This window comes from Ammospiza caudacuta, chromosome 2 (genome assembly GCF_027887145.1).
Source record: "Ammospiza caudacuta isolate bAmmCau1 chromosome 2, bAmmCau1.pri, whole genome shotgun sequence".
In the NCBI taxonomy this organism is placed as follows: Eukaryota; Metazoa; Chordata; class Aves; order Passeriformes; family Passerellidae; genus Ammospiza; species Ammospiza caudacuta.
The window spans coordinates 101918796-101939753 of record NC_080594.1 but is presented as its reverse complement, the minus strand read 5'-3'; the positions used below and the strand labels follow the sequence as shown (position 1 = coordinate 101939753).

The 20958-nt window shown below is 38.8% G+C and overlaps 1 protein-coding gene across 3 annotated transcripts; it reads right to left on the bottom strand.

Annotated features, from left to right (window-relative positions):
- Positions 1–235: 235 nt before the first annotated feature.
- On the bottom strand, positions 236–20457 carry MSL3 (MSL complex subunit 3). 3 transcript variants are annotated; one of them, XM_058825085.1, is made up of 13 exons: positions 20305–20457; positions 18378–18460; positions 17713–17808; positions 17049–17149; positions 16060–16151; positions 15165–15287; positions 14588–14748; positions 12566–12724; positions 11655–11917; positions 11162–11271; positions 10877–10976; positions 10359–10443; positions 236–1139 (listed from the first exon to the last, which is right to left on the bottom strand). In XM_058825085.1, exons 1-13 carry the CDS (start codon positions 20401–20403, stop codon positions 1040–1042), a joined length of 1572 nt encoding a protein of 523 aa, XP_058681068.1. In that variant the 5' UTR covers positions 20404–20457; the 3' UTR covers positions 236–1039. The 3 variants fall into 3 exon arrangements, with proteins under 3 accessions (XP_058681068.1, XP_058681071.1, XP_058681070.1); XM_058825088.1 differs by lacking the exon at positions 20305–20457 and adding an exon at positions 19609–19782; XM_058825087.1 differs by lacking the exon at positions 20305–20457 and adding an exon at positions 19525–19659.
- Between the last annotated feature and the right edge of the window lie 501 nt (positions 20458–20958).

Below are 20958 nucleotides of genomic sequence, written 5' to 3'. Positions count from 1 at the left end.
GTTGTCACATTTGTAGGAACTCTGTTCTCACTGAACTGCTATTTCCAGAGCCAAAGTGTCTAAAAAAGTCTAAAGAGACATCCTTCAAGTCTGCAGAAGAACATCCAATGATACAGAAAAGGCTCCTCTCCATATGTTGTCAGTGCTCCCACCTCTCATTATACGCACACTTAGCACCCTCAAAAATACTGAGCACGAACAAGATGTTTTAGACAGTCAAAATCACACATCCACACAGCAGCCACTGTGAACTTTATTAAGAAAATAAATGTTTGCCAATTAAAGAGCAATGACTTCACTGACTTTCCCATTTACTTGTAGAAAATGAGTTCTTTCATAACGGCTCTGGAAATCATTTATTGCCAGGTAAATGTCAAATCCCTGGCTGTGTCTGGTCTGCTCAGAACCGTGTCAGCTTTACCATGAAAGGTCTATATACACCTCTGCAAAATGCAAAGTCAGCAACACATCTTTCATTCAAGCAACAAAGTCATTTTTGAGGCAGATGTCACACTAGCCAAACAGCAAAGCCACCTTTACATTAAGCAATCCTTTCTATCATGACAGTTCCACAGATGAAATGTAATTTTTGAGGAAAACAATCCATAAGATACCAGTCACAAATTCTCTTCATGTAACTGTTTAGCCAAGTCTTATTTCTCAGGCAGGAGAGGCTGAGCTACAATGAAACACAACATGGTGATTTATCTTCATGAGAATGTCCTGTTGCCAATGCATCTGCTTTTGCCTCCTTTGCTTTTTATTACTCTGTGTAGTCCTGTGCAGTAAAGTCAGAACAAGGCTTCTTCATTCATCTGGAGTCAGATTTATATCCAGCCTTCTAAGTGACTCACACCACTGTTTATACACATCTGTGAAAAGCAGTTCTCAATTCCTAAGTAGTCCAACCATCATAAAGATATTTTCCAATGTCTTCAACTCCAGAAGTTGTTTTAATTCCTTTCTCATCTTGTAGCCATGTAGCAGAATAGCATTGTCATGGGCTATGTATAGCAGGATTTAATCCTTACTAATAGCTTCAGTAGATGGCCCGAGGATTTTTAGTACTGTAGTAGGCTTCACATGCAGCTACATAGGCAGATTCCGGGAAGAAATCATCATGGTATTCTGCTAAAAACCTGAGAATAAAGCACACCAAAAAAAAAAGAACAGAATATAAAACATTTAAGAGAAAAGCTTTTTTCAAATTGATTTTTAAGCTCAGCAAAAACACAGCCTGGGAATTAAGAATTACTACTCTTTGAAATTTGGCATACAAAGGATTTGCCCTATTTTTTACAAGTTTCACATAGTGAAAAACAGCCTTCTTCTAGCATTCTGAAATCCAACAAGAATTAAAAAAAGATTCCTCAAGCTCAAAAACAAAACAAAAAAAAACCCAGAAAGTTAAACTATACTCAGAAAAAGAATTCAAAGAACTAGCACAGAAGGAAAAAGAAGAGATCTTTCTGCAACTTCTGTAAGTTACCTGCTCAGCACACTACTTTCATTTATGCCCAAACCAGTATTTTCAGTTATCACCTTGTCAGTATCTTATACAAATAGCCAGGATTCATTAAGGAGCCAAACTATATCTTTTAAGGCAAGTAAAATTATGATTTTTCATATATTTCATGTGCCTTTAGGGTCTCCATCTTTCTGATTTAAATATGAGTTTCAATGACAAAACACATCCTTCACAAATTCAGTTCCTTAATTTCATATTTCTGCAAGATGGTCTGCAAATACTATTCAAACCACCAAGCACCCAATATTTTATCATGTTTTCCTGCTCTGCTAACACACAACTGTTTCTTTGGTTTAGGACTGAAAATGAAAACAGTGCTACTACAAACACCAGTAACAAACAGCTAGAATGACTATAAGCTCCCTGTTCCTTCCTTTGATTTCAAAGATACTAGGTATATAAACAGGGGAAAAAGGGCAAAATGGTTATTAAACTCAACATTACACTCAAGCTGTACTTCAGAAAAAAAAAAACAAAGACCTTCAAAAATACCTGGATATTAAAGATCAGCATCAATAAGCATGGCAAAATGCTAGCTGCGTGTTTTAAGAGTAGGAAGCAAAAGAAAGAACAGAAAACAATGTCATTTACAGAATCTGTGCTCTCTCAAGAAACAGTGGCTGGGCTGATGACTTCACTATTGGAAGCCGAAAATATCAGTTTTGCATAGCCAATACTTTGGACATAGAAAGTACAATTTAAAAAAAATATTCATGTAAATGGCATAAAAACTACAGGCCTTCTCCAACCTCACTCACTGCTGCACTGCCTGAACTAGGCATGTTCTTTGATCTAAAGAGAGCCAAAGCATCAAAGAATACTGGCAAGATCCTCTAAATAAAGCATTTATATTCAATAAGAAATATATTAATTGCTCAGAGCTCATAGAAAATGGTGACAGTACAAAACTGCAGATAAATGAAAAAGAGTTGATTTTTCCCCAATCCTTGCAAGTGCTAAACAAATGCTAAACTGGAGTTATAACTAGTTACATCCTACTAGATGTAACTAGAAAAAGCAGTGAGAAATAGAAACTCTTTTAAAAGAAATCAATCCTTTATGGTGTGTCACTGTTAATTTAGAAGGTACATTGTCAACTTCCTTCATACTTCTTTATTTCACAGCAGCTCTGCAATTAACAGTATATAAAGGGACCTAAATGGTTTCTGATGTAAAATGGTTCAAACCACTAAAAAAAATAGCAATTAAGAAGCTAATAAAATACTCAAGTCATCAACTGCTATGACCTCTGACTTTAGTTAGCTACAAATCACTTTCTAGGATGAGGGGTTGGTATGAAGCAAGTGTGGAAAAGCCTAAAGCTTAACAGACTTGAACCTAACTTTGGATGTACTTAGATTGTATACAGTTAAGATGAACAACAAGTGGTATTTGATTGATAATTTTTCATTAACACACATTAATGACTCCAAGACATTAAAAAAATTACAGAGGTTGATGAAAATCTTACTATCTTTGGATAACATTTAGTAAAACACAGTACTACAAGCTAGATTACAGAAGGGAACATGTTTCAGAGGGCATTTGGGTAGCTGACAGTTCCAAGAATTTTATCAGCATGTAATGGGAAACAGGTTCACTTTCTCTTCCAAATTTCCTGACTATTGCTTAAATCATCAGTGATACATGCCAGTTTGGTGCATGCTAAAGTGACAGCTGGTACAGATGAGAAATTTCAGCTGAGATGGTGTGCTACAGCTACAACTCAAAAGAAACCGCACACAGTCAAACATACATCTCCCTGTTCTTCACATAACAGTTGTGAAAAGCAAAACACCCCAGAGCTAGCAAACACAAATTATTTTCTGCAGAGAAGTAGAAGAAAACTACTGAAGGAACACAGTCAGCCTTTGTCACAATTCTTTCTATACCTGCATACAAAGAGCGGGGGCCCTTCTGAAGCTGCTTTCTATTCAAAAGACATCAGAGTGCAGAACGCTGACACAGAAATATTAGGAGTCTCCTAAGACTTCTGCCTCCCAGATATTTCACTATTGCTTTGCTCTTGGACAAGCTAAACCAGCATCAAGATCAATTACACTGCTACCTGAAAGTCATGAGCCAAGATTTAAAGACAGAGGGAGCTGTAATTAGCAGACAGAGCCAATGTTCAGCAATAGATCAGAAAGCATATTGCTATGGAGCTATTCAGAAATTGTTTCATGATTAACTTACAAATCTGATCCATTCAGTCACCTGCTGCATTATTGCCTCTTTCATTTTTATACTTTTTACAGAGTTCATATGCATACATCTATAAAGCAAGACTGCTGATGAGCAACCAACTTCTGGGAGGCACAATCCATACTGATTTGAGACTGCATGCATTTTTCATCATGAATGTCCTCAAAAACAAACTCATGCTTAGAGAACAGAGGTAACATGGCACAATGCAGTTATTTTCCTCCAAACTCAGGTTCCTAGAAGGGCAACACTTCAGGAAGGTCTAGAGGGGATGGAGACAAGTGAAAAAGATGTGGGCAACTTAGGAATTCCTCAAGCTATGTTCTGATCTTCAAGTGTGGGTGTTTTTAAGCAAGCAATAGCCTCATAAATACACTACCATCTGACTGATTTATACAGGTAGATTTACCAAAAAGAAGAACTGAATTATCACTATCCACATTAGAAGGCCATATGACACATGTCATGAACATATATCAAAAAGAGTCACTGAATTAGTATGAGTTTTAAGAGCACACTCTGGTGGGCCTTGCCTTGACACCACCACCAAAATTTATTACTAGAAGTCTCTGAATGAAGAAAAAAAATTCTTACAAATGTCAGCTACCATCACATATATAAACTTAGGGAATAAACTTAGGGACAGCCCAGAAAGTGTGAAAATGACAAAGAAAAGAAAACCTTAGTTTTCAGAAAGACATCCTCAGCCATTAAAGTATAAGAAGACAGAGTCCAAAGGAAAAGTTTCCAGAAAGGTGACCTTACAAAATTCTCCTACAGAATTTTAAAAAGTAAGCAGATGCTTTGATGAGATCAGTGACCTGTCTGAAAGGCTACTGTAATGATCTATCCAAATTTGCTAGAAGACCATTATGAGTCCTAGCTCTGTGAGTCACCTCATCAAAAGAAATGTCATTTGCAGATTAAGAAGCTACCTCATCTCTGACACTACTACTCAAGTGCAGGATTTGAAAACTAAAAGGCTTTAGGTTCACGAAGAATTGTATACAACCATCTGACCCTCACCCCTCCCCAATTTGCAGGCCTGTCTCCATCTGGAAAGTTGTTCAGATGACAAAGTCCATCATAACACCGTTGCAGTCAACAGAAGAAGTGAATTGAGGTTTCAGATGTTTGTTTTAATACCCAATGGCTAAAGAACCATGCTAAAGGAGTAAACTGGCCTGTTTTGTTGACTGGACTCTTATCACTCACTGATATACAGAAACTGAGATAATATTCCTTGGCCTTTTAAGAGGAAGTGTGGAGAACCCTGAAGATGCCAAGCTACCATCATAACATTTCCAAGAATCAGATTGAGTGAGTGCAAATTTAATTTTCCCAAGGACCTTTTGGAAAAAAACAGTCCTACAAGAGCTCAATACAGGAGTCCTTGGTTTGTCTTGAGGATGAAGACCCCGTGACCAGACCAGCACAGGTCCCTAGAGCTGCCTTCTAAAAAAGCTACCATAACACATTTAAAGTACTTGGGGCAACCTCTACATGTAGATACATGATCCAAGCCTCAGCTATTGACTACCAATATGCTCATTCAAACTCCCAGGCACCTGAAGATTTGGAAAGCAGAAGGAAGAGAAGCAATCCACATGGAGAGTTTCATGAACAGTTTTTGGCAATGCAGCAAAACCTCAGCTGAGGACAATAAACCAATGAGCACATTCTGCAGACCAAGCAGCCAACAAAGCCCACTGAAAGTAAGAACCTGCACAATACCAGGTACTCAGTGGGAAGCATTCTACCTAAAGGTGCCAAAAGTTTGAGAGGGCCCCTTTCTACCCAACTGTGCACAAAAAATTCCTTCCCTTCAAAGTGTTTCAAAACTTGGAAAAAAATGTTGCTTTATGTGTTTGTGCACTCTAAACCCAGGTCTCCATTTATACCCAGAAACTTGATTTTCTCTCAATTTATGTTCCAATTCTATGAAGTTTTCTAGTGTGTTGTAACCAAGTAACTGGTTAATTCAAAAAACTGAGAGGAAAAAACCCAGTATAATTCAACAATATTAATCAATTAATAATACAATATAAGAAACACTGGCACAATTGCATTCTTTTCCATCTTTCAGAATGTGATTTTCAATTACTTGCCCTTTTGCAACTGAAGCCACAATGACTCACAATGAACAGGAACTCTATTACAAAGCAACTTTGCCTAACTAAAGATGTCTTCTAGTTCATTCACCATTTGCAACGATTAATTTTTTCATTCTCAGACACAAATAACCACCCATAATTGTACATTAGCACAGACTAGTGGTGATGATTCACCACTACAGTTATATATAATAAAATTACTACACTCAAAATTTGCTGTCAGGACCAGAGATCTATTTCTTAAAGTTACGTGAAACAACTTGTCATCTTTGTATATACACATTTTATTATTACAGTCCTCTGATTTGGCTTCCTTCTCAGAAAAATTCATCAGTATCAAAATATTTTCCTACCCATGGAGCAGAGTGGCACAACAGATAAAAGCATATTTTAGAGCATCAGTGGGAAAAAAAAAAGACATTTAAGCTTAAAGGAAATACTGAGTTTGAAATATCTGTGGGTTTTTAACAAAACTAAAATATTTGACTGTTACCTGTCCATAATCTGAACTAATACATTGGCATCATCTAAAAAAAAACTTACTAGAAATTTTAGAAGTATTTCAGAAATATTTCATCACTTATTTATTCTTCTGTATTTCATCAAAGTCAAAATATCTGTCTATGCTTTTCTATACCACTTCATTTTGCCTTTTTTCCCAAAATGCACATGACAGTCTCTGAAATTACCTCAGTGAAGATGGGTCTTGCTCTTGTAAAAACAGACATACTGTTAACTCTTAAGTAGCTCCTATTGGTTAACAGACTTGGGAGAGGGCCTCTAATTCCAAAACAGTTTTCCAAGCCAAGGCTGTGTGCAAATTAATGGAAATAGCAAAATAGAAATGGGCACCTTCCTGCCAGTCACTTCTCACCACTGAGGCAACCTTTGGAGGCCTGTTAGGCCCCTTGCAATGCCAGGAAATTGTAAAATAGAGCATATGCAGCATTTTATTTCAAAAGTGGCTGAAATAATGGAATTAGTTTAAAGCTAATACTTCCTCTTACTCTAAAGCTATTAACAGGCAAGGAGATTTAATCAGGGGCCTTTCACTAGTCCAATTACCAGTTAGCACCAGTAAGCACCACTAAAGCATTAACTCCCACAGACTGAATGTGCACTAAGTGAAATTCACTGAAATCAACTGGTGAGTCTATTTTAGACTGCAAGTACTATGAATTATTTCAGAAATAATTTAAGATTCAGAGTTTTGTACGTAATTTGAGAATCTGATTTTCTTCTGCAAATTCTATTATTGAGAAATAAACTTTCCTGTTTTCCATGAAGAAATTTTCATTTTACACACTTGTAGGAAGCTGGATTAAGAGGGCAGAGTTTCTACTTAACAAGAAAGTCAAAAAGATGCATTTCATACATTTCTTAAAAATATATGTTGTCTGGGAAATTGAGAAAAATCTTGTCTAGCAGCAGTCTGAGGGCATGACTGGAAAATATTATCCATGTAGCATCTCAAAGCTAATTTAATGCATCTATCATGAACTAAGCAAGCTCAAGACAACAAGCTCACAGAAAAAGTATTACATTACATAAGCGTCAAGTTTCTCAGCTCACAGGAGATTAATAATATAAATGGTAAACTATAAATTTTAGCCACAAAATCATAAATCAAAATTATATCAGTATCTACGCAAGAACTAAATCAGTTGTGCAGTGCATGAAAGTTTTATTTAAGAATACATAAACTACTAATGCTTGGACTACTCTACTAGACATCAAAGAAGATTCAGGAGTAGTTTAATTAATGCAAGCAGACCCATCAATCCTTTGCTATTAGAGCCTGCTATTAGAGAAATAAAGAAAAGGAGAGTACTTAAGCTTCTCACTCAAGAGCAGTTCACTAAAAAAAACCCCAAAAATAATTAAGCAGTCCTAAGTAAACTGGCTGCTATTACCTAACGCATACAGATGTTGTAGGGAAGATCTTACTGTTCAAAAGTTAAGCCAGAACAGAACTGATATAAAATATTTATAATAATCACTCATTAATCTTTTAATTCCCAAAAAGGAAAAGACAGAATGTGAAAACTGAAGAACTAGTACTGATGCCTAAAGATTTTTAGGTTTTTGTATCTTTCAGGTATTTGTAGCTTTGTAGATTGCTAAAGCATGGCTGTAGTTTCTAGCAATTTTCCTACCTTTCTTCCCTACATTTAAAAAGCAAACCTTAAAAATATTGTTTAGTCTTACTCCAAGAAGAAAACCAACTACACAGACATTCTGTTTTTCAACCAGAATCTGGACCAGACATAAAAAAAGTGGGGCAAAAGAAACCTCTGCCTTCAGTGGGGCAGGACCCCAGGGATTATTACCTAACCAATTAACCTTTTAATTGGACAATATATGGTAAGTATACTACTTGATTGACTTTATAAAAATTGTGGAATTACTATACCACGTGTGATTTTTGCCATATTGTCTACCTGAAAGCTTTCAAGTAAAGCTTTGCTTTTATATTCACTCTAATATTGTTGGGAACATCTATGCTATTTTCCAGGCATCAGTACCAGATGTCACCTCAAACTCAAGTTTTCTTGTGATTACAACCAGAAAATGCAGAACTATTTCTGTGATAAAAAACAAGCTCGAACAAATGTCTAGAAAATAATTTTTTGACCACTTCCAATGACAAGCATCATGAGAAATAAATACCCAAATGAAAAATTTTTCAAAGCACCATATGAATACACGTTAAGAAAAAAGTATCTAATAATTTGTACTGGTTTCTGTTGCCCAGTAGCATAGCTGACAAGGAAAGTAGACTAAGGAAAGTATTTATTACAAAGCTATCAAAGATCAAATGCTTCCTACAGCAGTAACTTTGAAGCTTTCTTGACACTGTCAAAATAGAAAGTGCTTGGAAAAAAACCAGCGTTCCAATATTTTGCTGTAACAGATACATGATATCCACATTATCCTTGCCTTGCGGGGCTCATTTGGTTTTGTTGTAGCCTGGCCTCAAGGACTGAAGCACACCTCTGGTTAAGTGTTTCTGAAAGGAATGCAGGTTGTGTATTTGGAGGACTCTCCACCACCACACAAAGCATGGAAAAGGTGAACTACTCAAAGATTTGCTTCAAAACCACAGTTCTATCTCCCCTAAAAATGCTGATGTGGAAATATGATTTTTATTTCTATTTATAGATGACTACACATTTCAATGAAATGCTCAGATGGAAAAGCAAAACACATACAGATACTATCACTAGAAATTTCAGTTCCCTTAAGCAACCCTTTCCCAATAAGCAACCTTTATTTTATGGGGTGTAGGGGACAGGTTTCTCCTTCCATCTATTCTACTCCATTAAAGACTATCCACAGCATGGATATGAAAACATGCTTATTAAAGACATTAAAGAACAGAGATCTGCTCTACCAACACAGGAGAACCTGAACAGTCAAAAGTCTGATAAAAACTGATCTGATCGACAGTCAGTTAAGCTCCCTAAAAAATATTCACTTCAAGCAAAAACAGTCTTCCAACAGTGAGCTCTAATTATGTCCTGTTTAATTTAAAGGTATTTTGAATGCCAACAAGAATCTAACAAAAGAGATGCAAAATGGAATCAGCAAAACTTGACAACTAACTGCTCCCAGAGAAAAACTGTGTAGAAATTTTGACATTGGAAACCTTTTTTTATTTTCAATAAGTAATTAAAGTAAAAGCATTTTAAAGCTTTCATCTCCCTGATATCTAACACAAGGGTTTTTTTATGCTGGTGTAATACTAGGTTACCTTTCCCTATGTCACTGACCAAATTTAAGCTACAATTTCCATATCTGTTCCATTACCATCTACAACACCTTTTTCTGAAAGTTTTCCTTGGCAATTTTGTTTTCCAGTGTACTGACACTGCACAACACAGAGCAACACTAGATATGTAACCACATGCTCAATGTCATGCAGAAATACTAATTACAGTACCTGATAAACCAATCTGATCATGGGGCAGGTATGACCTTACTGGCTCCAGTGGTGGAGCTAGTGCAGCCACACAGAGTTGTGTATCCCTACAAACGACTGCACTGCATCACAGAGAAATCCTTCTGCTCAAAGCTCAGTTAAGACAGACATTTATTTTAAGAAATCAGCATACTTAAAAACACATTTTAAAGAACAAGTTTCTCCTCCTGCTAATATTGATAAAAAATACCAATGCAGACTTTGCATTTCTTCATAAAACATGCTACTTAACCAAGTCAGACTTATCATTCTATACATATGAACAAACTTTCACACTTCAGTTCTATATCAATGTGTTTATCAAAATTGAAAGTAGAAAATTCTGATTCCCTTCAAGTGGAATTAAAAAATAGAAAAATCTTACATTCATCTTTACTCAAATTGCTGTTGTTAAAATGGTATACTAATTTTATCCTAATCTTGTAGTTATAGAAAATGAGTATCTTATTTTAAGTCCCCTTAGCCATTCCAAGACATTTAGATCTATGTAACAATAGAAACACTGCTGCAGTACATTGTGTCACATTACCTCAGAAACATCTCAAAGTGTTTTACTAAAGCCTTCAGGTTTTTGTCAGGAAAGCACATCTTCCCCAGTATTTCTGGTAGTTTTACTGTGAATAAAAGAAATAATGTTTATACCTCTTCTTGTAAATGCAACTTCAAATTACTTTTATCCACTACATAGAAAAGAATATAAAAATTTCTTCTCACCACAGACCCCACTTTCCTTTGCAAGCTACTTTTGATCTTTCAAAGCCTTACTAAACAGAAACATGCTGAGAAGGTGAATGATGCTGGGTTTAATGATGTTTGACAGTGTACTGGAAGTAACACTGCTTTGCCTTTCTTAAATGAAGGCATACAGAGCCAATAAAAGATAACCAAATCTATGAATAGCCTAAAGTTCCAAATAGATTAAAATGTACATTCCTCCAAGAATAAAAATAAATTTAATAAAGCAAACAGAAAAATCACACAGATATCAGGACTGGAAAAAAAATATAAAGCAACTTTGATTGAGCAGAAAATTTTGCATTAGTTTACCAAACATCCTCAGCAAATGTTGAGACCCATAGATATATGAAGGAGGTGGTGGTTGATCACTTGGTGGATAATTCTCTGGCATCAATTTCCAGGACAAAACCTATAGATAAAATATGAAAATACCGGTTATGAAAATTTTATGTCATAAACAATTTAGAATGTATAGAACTTCAAATTCAAAGATGAAATAAGTAATACCAACAAAATCTTTTCTTACATAGCCTTACTCTGAGGTCTGCAAAACATTCAATCATTACATCTAGGACAGAAACATCAAAATGTTACCTCATTCAATTCGTTGTTTCTTCTACCTTCAAAGCCAGTAAACACCGTGCTCCCTTCTTTGCTAGGAGTCAAAGTTATAGGTGAAGATGACCCGCTATGGACAGGGGTTTCTTCAAAATGAAAGGAAAAACAAAACAAAAGAAAAAAGAAAAATTTTATTACTTGTAAACTACTACCTGGAACTATAAGCCATTAAATGCATCTAAGGCCTGCTGCTAAAATGTTTGAATTCTTAAAACACTGGAATTCAATAAAGGTTATCCTAAAATAGACTCTCAGAAAAGCAGCTCATTGCATTCTGTGGAAAAATATCCCAAAGTACTGACAATATTGCCTTGTATTTCTCTCTTCGGTAATGAGGCCTCAGAGTTAAAGAACTGATACAAGAAGTTAACGACTTCCATTTCTTTCTCTGAGTTTACAGCCCATGCAGCACTTAAAGAACAGAACTTTATGCTTTGTTTAGGCCCACAATGTAAGAAGAAAAGCCTACTTTTTTCCAGGTGCAGGAAGAGCTTTGGCATGGATGCGGGGGTGTCGAGGTGCCGCCGTTTGGGCTGCGGGGACGCGCTGCTCTCCGACAGCCTGTCACAGTTGGAGCTGTGGCGCGTCGAACGCCTCAGAGACTGCAGGATCTCGGGCTCAGCTTTCCTCCTCTTCGGCGTGGCTGGCTCCCCTGTGGTGGGCTGGCTGTCAGTCGATTGAGGTGTGGGTGGATTCAGCAGAGGAGGGCTTGGGGAAAGTTCCTCCTGATTTCTAGGTAATTAGGGCAGGTTTACAGAATTGAGATGGTCAGGGCTCTAGCAACAAAAGAAATTCTTCTAGTTTCACAGATCTTATTTGTAGCTATGATATTTTCTGAAAAATCCTTTCTTTAGGATTTTTCCTCCTGAGAAGCTGAGAGGCCTCAGGAACAAAATTTAAACAATGGTTATCTGCTGCTGTGGAATGCAACAGGTGCATCTGTGATTGGTCTCATGTGGTTGTTTCTAATTAATGGCCAATCACAGTGAGCTGGCTCAGACTCTCTGTCTGAGACACAAGCCTTTGTTATTCATTCCTTCTTTTTCTATTCTTAGCTAGCCTTCTGATAAAATCCTTTCTTCTATTCTTTTAGTATAGTTTTAATATAATATATACCATAAAATAATAAGCTTTCTGAAACATGGAGTCAGATCCTTGTCTCTTTCCTCATCCCAAGACCCCTGTGAACACTGTCACACTTATTGAACACTTTTATTCAGGGAAAACAGTCTCCTTCCAATAACTATTAAAGTGATGAGCTCTTCTACTGAATTCTATTCTCCAGAAGTATGCTTTTCTTCAAATTAGTTAAGAACCAAGGATACCACATTCTCCTACCTTTTGAGATAAGGCATATTAAACTTCTTATATCTAACCTACCTGTTGGTATTTGTTGAGTTTTCTTTGATGGGAAGAAAGAATTTTGATGAAGTCACCTTCTTAAATTGAGCTTGTTCATAAGGATAGAGCAAAATTAAGGGAAGTGTGAAGTCAAAGGTTATTCTCAGCCCATCCACCATCTCTTTACATAGCTCGACACTAGAGGGGAAAAAAATTACGAATTTCAAAGTTGCATGCCACTATTTTTCAGCACAGTTGCACAAAATTGCTCAATAATACAGTCGATTAACATAACTACAATATGTTGATTCAATCACTAAGTAATGATAAGTGATTAAAAACACACTTAAAAAGAAGGTGATTGCTCTTGTTAACTTCAGAAATACAAGTTCTTTTAAAAGGTCTGCTTCACAACCTCAAACAAATAAATAAAGTTCGTTAGATGTTTTTCAGGTAAACATTGTTTTGGTTTTCCAAGTTCACTATGCTGAAAAAGAGGCACCTGTGCACCAGAACAAGTAAGTACTCAATAGACTGAATCTCTGTCTAAAAGGCAAAAGCAGAATTTGACCTATAGCTACTAAGCTGCAGTTGAGCTGTGCTCAAGAGTTATCCAGTAAACCAACAAAACCAGATACATTTGCATGGGAGAGCAGTTTCCAATGGTCTGTTCTCCTAATTAGAGCACTACATTTGGAGGCTACCAGGAATTTCAGTTTCAGGTCTGCGTGAAAGACTTACAAGGTTAGGTGGTGACTATACAAGCTATTACAAGAACCAAAAACACAAAGTGCAGCACACCAGCAACACCTCTCACCTTTGTGAAGGTTTCCCCTCTCATGTTTCAAGTGCACATATGTGTATGGTTAACAATTTGATTCTCCCAAAATTATCCATGTTAGAAATTCCAAACCTCCAATATTTCATACCACCTACTAAAACTGATACACATGAATTGGGCCAGGGGACCATCATGTGCAGAAATTCTATAAATCCAAGAAGGTCAATAACCTTCAGTGTTAGAGCACTAAGGGAAAAACAATGAAGATGTCAGCTGAATTTCTCCCACTTAATGATCACTGAAACTATACCTTTTTTTTACTAAAACATTGTTTTTATTGAGGAAGTTACTTAAACATAAACCTGTAAAAATCATAATGTGTGTAAAACCTTCTGTTTATATTTCTGATATTTTATCTAACCTTTTGTTTGGGAGATTATACCACAAAGAATGAAAGGTGTCAATCTGTCAAAGAATGAATGACACCAACGTAAAACAAGACACTCAGGCTAAAATACTTCAAGGAATAGCATAAATACACACCATTGAAATAGAACACTAACACAAGTCAGGATTTCTTGTTGATAAAAATAACAAGATTTCACCCCATTGTACTTAGATAGAAGCAGTCTTATCTAATATCAAAAATCTTTAACATAAGAGAAAAAAATCCCCAAAACAATCAAAAACCACCACACTGCAAACATGTATGGTCAATGCATTTGTAACGTGGTAGAAGAACAGACAGCTCAGCTGAGAAAACAGACTAAAACATGAATTTCAACAAATCAGGATTTGTGTTACCACAGTTTCCCTACATACTGACTCTAAGATTTAAGACCATATATCCACTTAAAACAAACCAGCAACTTGCACTTGGAGATCTTTATAAGTGTTTGTATTAAATTTTTATCCTTTTTAAAACATGAACCTGTTCAAGTTTATCTAAGTAGGCTATTCTTATATCAGATATGAAATTCTCCACATTGACAACAGCAACACATTCTTCAAAACAGACCTCAATATTTAGAATATAAGAATTTACACGATAAAACAGAATATTGATATTTTGCATAATGACTTTTCAGAATACAGGGACTCTCTCACCGGTAAACAAGTTATCAGTGTTACTCTGCTATAGTTATCTGTCAAATACTTTGAGCCCTGTAAATAGATATACATTATGGTATAAGCTCACAGAAGTGAACAGCCATAAAACAGAACACAGAATGCAAGCTCATTCTTCTTGTTACAACAGCAGTGGACTAAAGATTACTCACTTCTTCTCTGGTGGCACATAATGAAGATTCATATTAGCATGTGGAGTCATCTGATGGTGCCGAGACCTTTCATTGGCTGAGAAAGCAGCATTAATTGCAAAGTGTTTTACATATGACTCCAAGATGGTTATTATATTTGTCTGGCAAGGAAGCTTCACTAGCTGAAAAAGAAACAAAAAATGTCTTATAAAAACCATAAGTTATAATGTACCAACTAATTTAGTAAATATCTAGTGCATAAAGCAAATTCAGGACTGTATAATTTCAACCCTTAAACTGAATTTTTTATCAACATCAGGAGAAAGAAGAAACATGGTCAGATTAACAAGCCTGCTGCATTTCCAGCTTTCAAAACCAATCTGCATTCTAAAGCACCATGAGGAACCACAACAGTACACTGCTAAATATGACAAGCCACTGTTATAGCTATAGAGAATGCTACTCCCTACACTCTTTGTATTCTTCCTTGCCCTGAGCTCAAATGAAGCTAAAAAGGTGAAGTTAAAAACTCCAGTTGTATAAACAAAAACTACCTCACACCCTTATGCACATTAGAGCCCCAACTTTTATTTTATACCCTTTTTCTTCTATTAATATAGTAGCAGTCTTCCTCAAGCTTCTTTTTCAAGACTTCAGGAATTTCTATGCTTATTGCTCTTTCTTCCATGTCCCTTTTTGTATGAGTGTCTTGTTCTTCTTTCTACAACAGATCAGTGAAAGAAAACAATATATTGGTTGTGAAACAGTAACTTCAATAGTAAGGATACAAGTGGATAATAGGCTTAAACTATTTAACAATACTGCTCTTGAAAACATCTGCAAATTCATTTTTTATTTTTTTTAATTTAATGTTCTCTTAAGTATTTAACTTTAAAAAAAAAAGCAAACAAATTTGTTAGGTGTTGCTGTTGCAGATCACCCACACCGTAGTTGTTAAAGTCTACACATCTTCAGATCAACTGTTTACTGTGGAAAAATAAATGTTGGTTTTTTTCTTGAAAACAGAACAGTCCTCTCTATATTTTAACTTAAGACAAGGGTTGACATGCCTGTTTCACAGTAAAATACATGACAAACATCCTGCTGCTATCAGTTTGTTCAACCTGCATAGACAAGGAAATTTTTACAGCACCCACAAAAGTGGAAAATGTAGTCTGCTACATTTTCTCCACATGAGTCTTTTGTGTAGAATGAGAGGGGGGAAAAAAAGTGTATTTTTAGCAGTATATCATACAGTTCTATAAGAAAGTGACATTGTATAATTTTCAAAATCACAATCACAGTAAACACCAGGAATAAGAAAATTATGCTTTTAATTCCAGCTAAATAACCAGTTGTGGCCTATATTTTATCTACTTCAATTTTCCAAGAATTTCAAGTGCAGATGATAATAAATACTAAATACTATTAATACTAATACTTAATACTAATAAATAATAAATACTATTAACTTAAGGAACACACAAAAATACCATTTCTGTCCTCTCATCTATGTCACTTTCTTCACTCTTTATTTCTTCATCTGTTCCTTCATCACTGTCGTCAGAAGAAGAACTACTTATAGCTGCATAAAAGAGATTTCACATATTCATTATTACATTACAGAGGTTATGACCAGTCAGTTTGAGGCCTCAATGCAAAAAACTCCAAAAAACAAAATACCCAACCCACTAAAAAACCACAATTATCTTGTTATATTTAATGAGGATGAGTAATTCTAATTGAATTAAACATGCATTATTTACAGCCCACTACAAATATTTTAAACATGTGAGTTAATAGGAAGTATTCTTGCCTCCTCTCTAACTGAAAAACATTCACTTTTAAAAGCTCCCTACATTCCTGAACACCCACATTTTCATTGGACTTTAGTTCTCCACAGAGGATTAACATATTAATCACTCAATCAAAAGGCATGAATCTGTGCAGCAGCAGTTCCCAGAACATCAGTTAAGTGCCAGCCAATGTTCCTGCTGGCTTTCTAGTCACAAAGGAAAATGCAAGAAATTAAAAATCTGTCTTGAAAGTGAAATCAGACAGTCAGTTGACAAGAAACAGACCTTTGTGTGAGGTAGACTGGGGAAAAAAATAATCTTATTGCCCTCAAAAATACACAAACACTAGCAGGGAAATGTTGTGTTTCCGAACATCAAACGAAGAAATCTGAGGGGTTCTCACACCTATTAACACTACACTAAATAAAGCAGTACTGAGCTCTGAAATCACTGATTAAAACAGTTGAATAGAAGAGATGCAAGGAGATGCCTCTGGACTACAAGAAGAAAACAGATATTCCAACTTAACAGATGCTTAGCATGAAACATAGTTCCCACTCTTCATATGACTGTCTTTGACTATTTCAGATAGGAAGGACCAGGATACTCCCATGGCAACTGACACCATGCACCTATCCCCAGGTCAAGGCATCCCACCAGTCACCAAAGGAAGAAAACAAACTCACAGTTTTCACTACTCTCATCATTTTCTTCAGCAGGAAGGCTTTTTAACACAGAGTCAACACCAGGCAACCTGCAGCGTCTCTTCTTTCTTCCCTTTCTTCTCCTACAGAAAGTAAAATGGTTCACTGACATCTGGGTAGTATTATTTCATTTGTTTATCCTAACTGATTTGATTATGTGCAAATGCACAGGAAACCTATGTTTGAGTTATTTTCATTAATTAAAGCTGAAATTATTTGGACAATGCCTATTTCAGACTGGATACCCCAAGGTCTGTACATTACCTCACATTCACGTTCTCAAACAGATCCTCTAGCCATAGCCAACCAATATGAGATTATTGCCTTTAGCTCAAAAATACTTCAGATTTTCCTGAAGTGTTTTGCAAGTACATTTCTTTGGGAAGATGCAGATACAACACACAGGCATTTCACAGCAATAGTTAGGAATAACACAGCTATTGAGTTGTTAGTCATTTAGAGTGTTAGTAACAATCCACATGTCTCTAGCTTAGAGAAGCTCTCTAGAATGCACTGACTGCATTATGCATCTATCTAACACCTACAGCATGAGCTCAGACACCAAGCTCAGTTGTAGACACCTGGATGTATCTGTCTGAATCTGAAAATGAATCTGATTAATTTTGAGGCCAAAAGGATTCCTTACATGCGAGCCACAGCCTTCCGTGCCAATTTACGCTGTAATCTGCGGTTTTCGTCTGTATCCCGAAGAACATGATCTTCAGCTGCCCATCTATCCCAGCTAAGGACAGGTCAAAAGAAAGTAAAAAATGACTATGAATATATGCCACTAATGATTGCCAATGAATTAATACACTTTAAATCTACAAAGGACTTGTTTAATGCCACTCAGAAGCAAGCCCTGCATCACAAGGTTTGCACTCTTCTCTGCTAACATGGCTTCAGCTCTCACATTGCCATCTAAAATCTGTCAAGCCTTGACTTAATCCAAAACAGCATTTCTAGCACTGACACATACTATCAATCACAGTCAAGACACAGCACTCTGTACTGATAATCAAACAATGCAGAGCTAGATATAACAAAGCATATACCTTTTACTAATGGAAACTTAGGTGCCATAAGTATATGGCACAGGCAGATATCCCATAAGGTTTAAACTCACATCTATCAAACCGATTCACTGAAATTTATGGATACAAATGTCAACATGAGCAAGTATATTAAAGGCATTCACAAAAACAAAATACTCCTGCAAACATTGGTCCTTTGATATTCTATGCAAAGCCTACCTTTGCAGAATAACATAGAAAAAATGGAAGAACTGAAACCACACGTATAGGTTCTTACCTTCTGTTCCAACCGTTAAAATGGATCAGATATTCTGGAATCTTTCTGCCTTTCTCATCTTTTCCAACAACAATATCAACAATCTGAAACAAATATTGAGGGGTACATATTAAAAAACTTGAGAGAAAGTAAGCCATCGGGTATTTAGAAAGTTTATGCACAAAGAAAAAAAAGAAAATTAAACAGACAATATTCTGACAGCTAATATTGACATGAACAGGATCATACTAAATGATCAGAAAACTTAGCTTTCTTCTTGACTACTCTTAACATTGCAGACTGCTCACTGTCTTGGTCCTATCCTCAAAGGTCCCATGCTTTCAAGACAGACAAAGGGAAACATCAAACAGTGCAGTAGCACAGTGTGGATATGCAGATTTGGGCTACTTACACTTTCTCTTCTGTGCTGTCTGCTCAAGCACCTAAGCAGGAAACACAGTTTTCTATACATAAACCATAGAAATACTGCTCTGTTGAACACCACAGACTCTCGGTCACAAAACATTAAGAGGCTTTGGGAATATCTCAATCCTTGTTTTCTTCCATTTTTACAAATGTGCAATGGCCAGTCTGAAAGGGCCTGTACCTCAGAAGAAAAAGATATGGTGCCTATGCTTGAATAGCTTTCAATATAGATCATTATCAGTACTTAGGCTACTAGTGAGGTTTCAATTTGGGTGTCCAGAATTTAAGAACCATTGATGGATTCACAGACAGTTATGCTGTTTACAGTACTTGACAGTAAAGAAGAAGAGGTACAATGCATTTTTGTACTCAGGTTATAGTTTATAGGGATAGCAACTACAGCTGCCAGGTTGTTAGGACATTGGAGTAAATGTACAAACAAAAGGGCAGCAAAATATTACAGGACGGTGGCATTCCTAAACAAAGATGTTTGAGAAACACGGATAAGCACACTCACAAACCTGCAGCAAAAAGTACTAATTTCATTAAGGATCCAGTTACAACACTTCCTTTTTTATCCCTCTCTGTAACAAAAAAAACACCCAGAATTCTGTTTCTAATGATGATTCAGGATTGAAAAATAATTTTGTGTACCACTGATACCTTAAAGCAACACTATTTACATAAAGCTCTATCATTACTCTCACTACCCTTACGGTTAGGCCCTAACTGAGGCAGTCACCTCTTACTGCAGCACCTACGGCCCACCGCGCACGGCTCACTCTCCTATTGCCGTATATTCTCCTTCACCAGCGGTACCACTTACACCTTTCTGAAACGCAGAGGGGCGGGCAGTAAGCGTGGGAAAGCGTGACAGGAAATAGATCCAGCTACACTACAAAACTGCAGGGGTGGCAGCGAGACTTCAGAATTACTTTGCAGGTGTTCAGCCGGGAGCGGCCGGCGGGAAGCGCGGCCGGCGGCACTCCCAGGGCGGCTCGGGGCCCCGCTGTCTACCTGCCGCGGCGGGCAGGCCCCATCGCCTCTGCTCCCGGCGCGGCCAAGGCCCAGAGACTCCCAAAGAGCCGCTACGCGCACCCCCGCCCCCGGGGCTCCCGTGGCGCGGGGAGAGAGCTGAGCCCCACCGGGGCACCGGCCTGAGCCGCCGCAGGGAGCAATAACGGAGGGAGGCCAGGCCCGGCGGGGACGGCACCGCCTCGCTTCGTCTCCCTGTCCCGTGGCGGCCCCCGCACCGCGGCCTCCCCGCCTGCTCCCCCCTCCCCGGGCCGGCGCCCGTTTCCCGCAACAAGTGCAGCTGCCGGCGGAGCCGCGTCCCCGGCCGGGCCCAGGGCCGCTTCCCGCGCCGCCTCCCGCCCGGGGGCGCGCCCAGCGCCCGGCGGGAGCGGTAACGGGAGAGCAGGAGCCGTAACGGGAGCGGGCGGGCCGCGCGCCGGCCCCGCCCCGCGCCCTCCCGCCCGGGGAGACGCGGGAGGGGGAGGCAGGAGCGCGCGCGGCCGGTCACCTTGGCATCATAGAGCACTTTGGCTTTGGTGGGGTCGGGCTCGAAGCAGAGAACTCTCTCTCCCCGGTGGAACTTAAATTTCATTCCCCGCGAGGTCATTTGTTCATCATGGCGCAAAGGAGAGGAGCCCCGCCCGCTCCCGCGGGGAGGCGCCGCGGACGGCCCGGCCCCGCCCCGCCCCCGGCTCCTCCGGCGGGGGCGGGCGGCCGGGACGGAGCGGGGATGCAGCGCCCGGCTTCCTCTGCCCTCGGCAGGGGAGCGGCGTTCGGCCCCGGGCGCTGCGGGGACGGGCCGCCCGCCTGTGCCCGCCCGTGCCCGCCCCGCCGGTCACGCGGGGTGCGCGGCGCGGGATGCGGGAGCCGGCGGCGGGAGGGGCGGCGGCGGCGCGGGGGACGCGTCCCGCCGGCGGAGGGGCGGCCGCCCTCCCTGGGCCGGGGGAGTCCCTGCAGGAGGCGAGAGCTCCCGGCCCTGGCGGCGCTGCCTCAGCGCCATGGGGGCCGGGGCGTGCGCTGGGCCTGTGCCCGCCAGCGGAGCGGGGTGCGGGTGAGGGTCAAGTGCACCCCGAGAACAGCAGCGGCCCTTCTCTCTGCTGCTGCTTCCTCTAAACATCAGCAGACATCCCCATCTCTCACCCTCTCTCCCGCGTTCTCCGCT

What these genes read in the sequence shown, in the direction of transcription:
- MSL3 (XM_058825085.1), bottom strand. Translation starts at nt 20,403, where the DNA reads ATGACCTCGCGGGGAATGAAATTTAAGTTCCACCGGGGAGAGAGAGTT. An exon ending in TAGATGAGAGGACAGAAATG is followed by an intron (nt 15,288 to 16,059) that starts GTATTTTTGTGT and finishes GATCTGTTGTAG; the next exon opens with AAAGAAGAACAAGACACTCA. An exon ending in ACATTTGCTGAGGATGTTTG is followed by an intron (nt 10,444 to 10,876) that starts GTAAACTAATGC and finishes TTTTATTCACAG; the next exon opens with TAAAACTACCAGAAATACTG.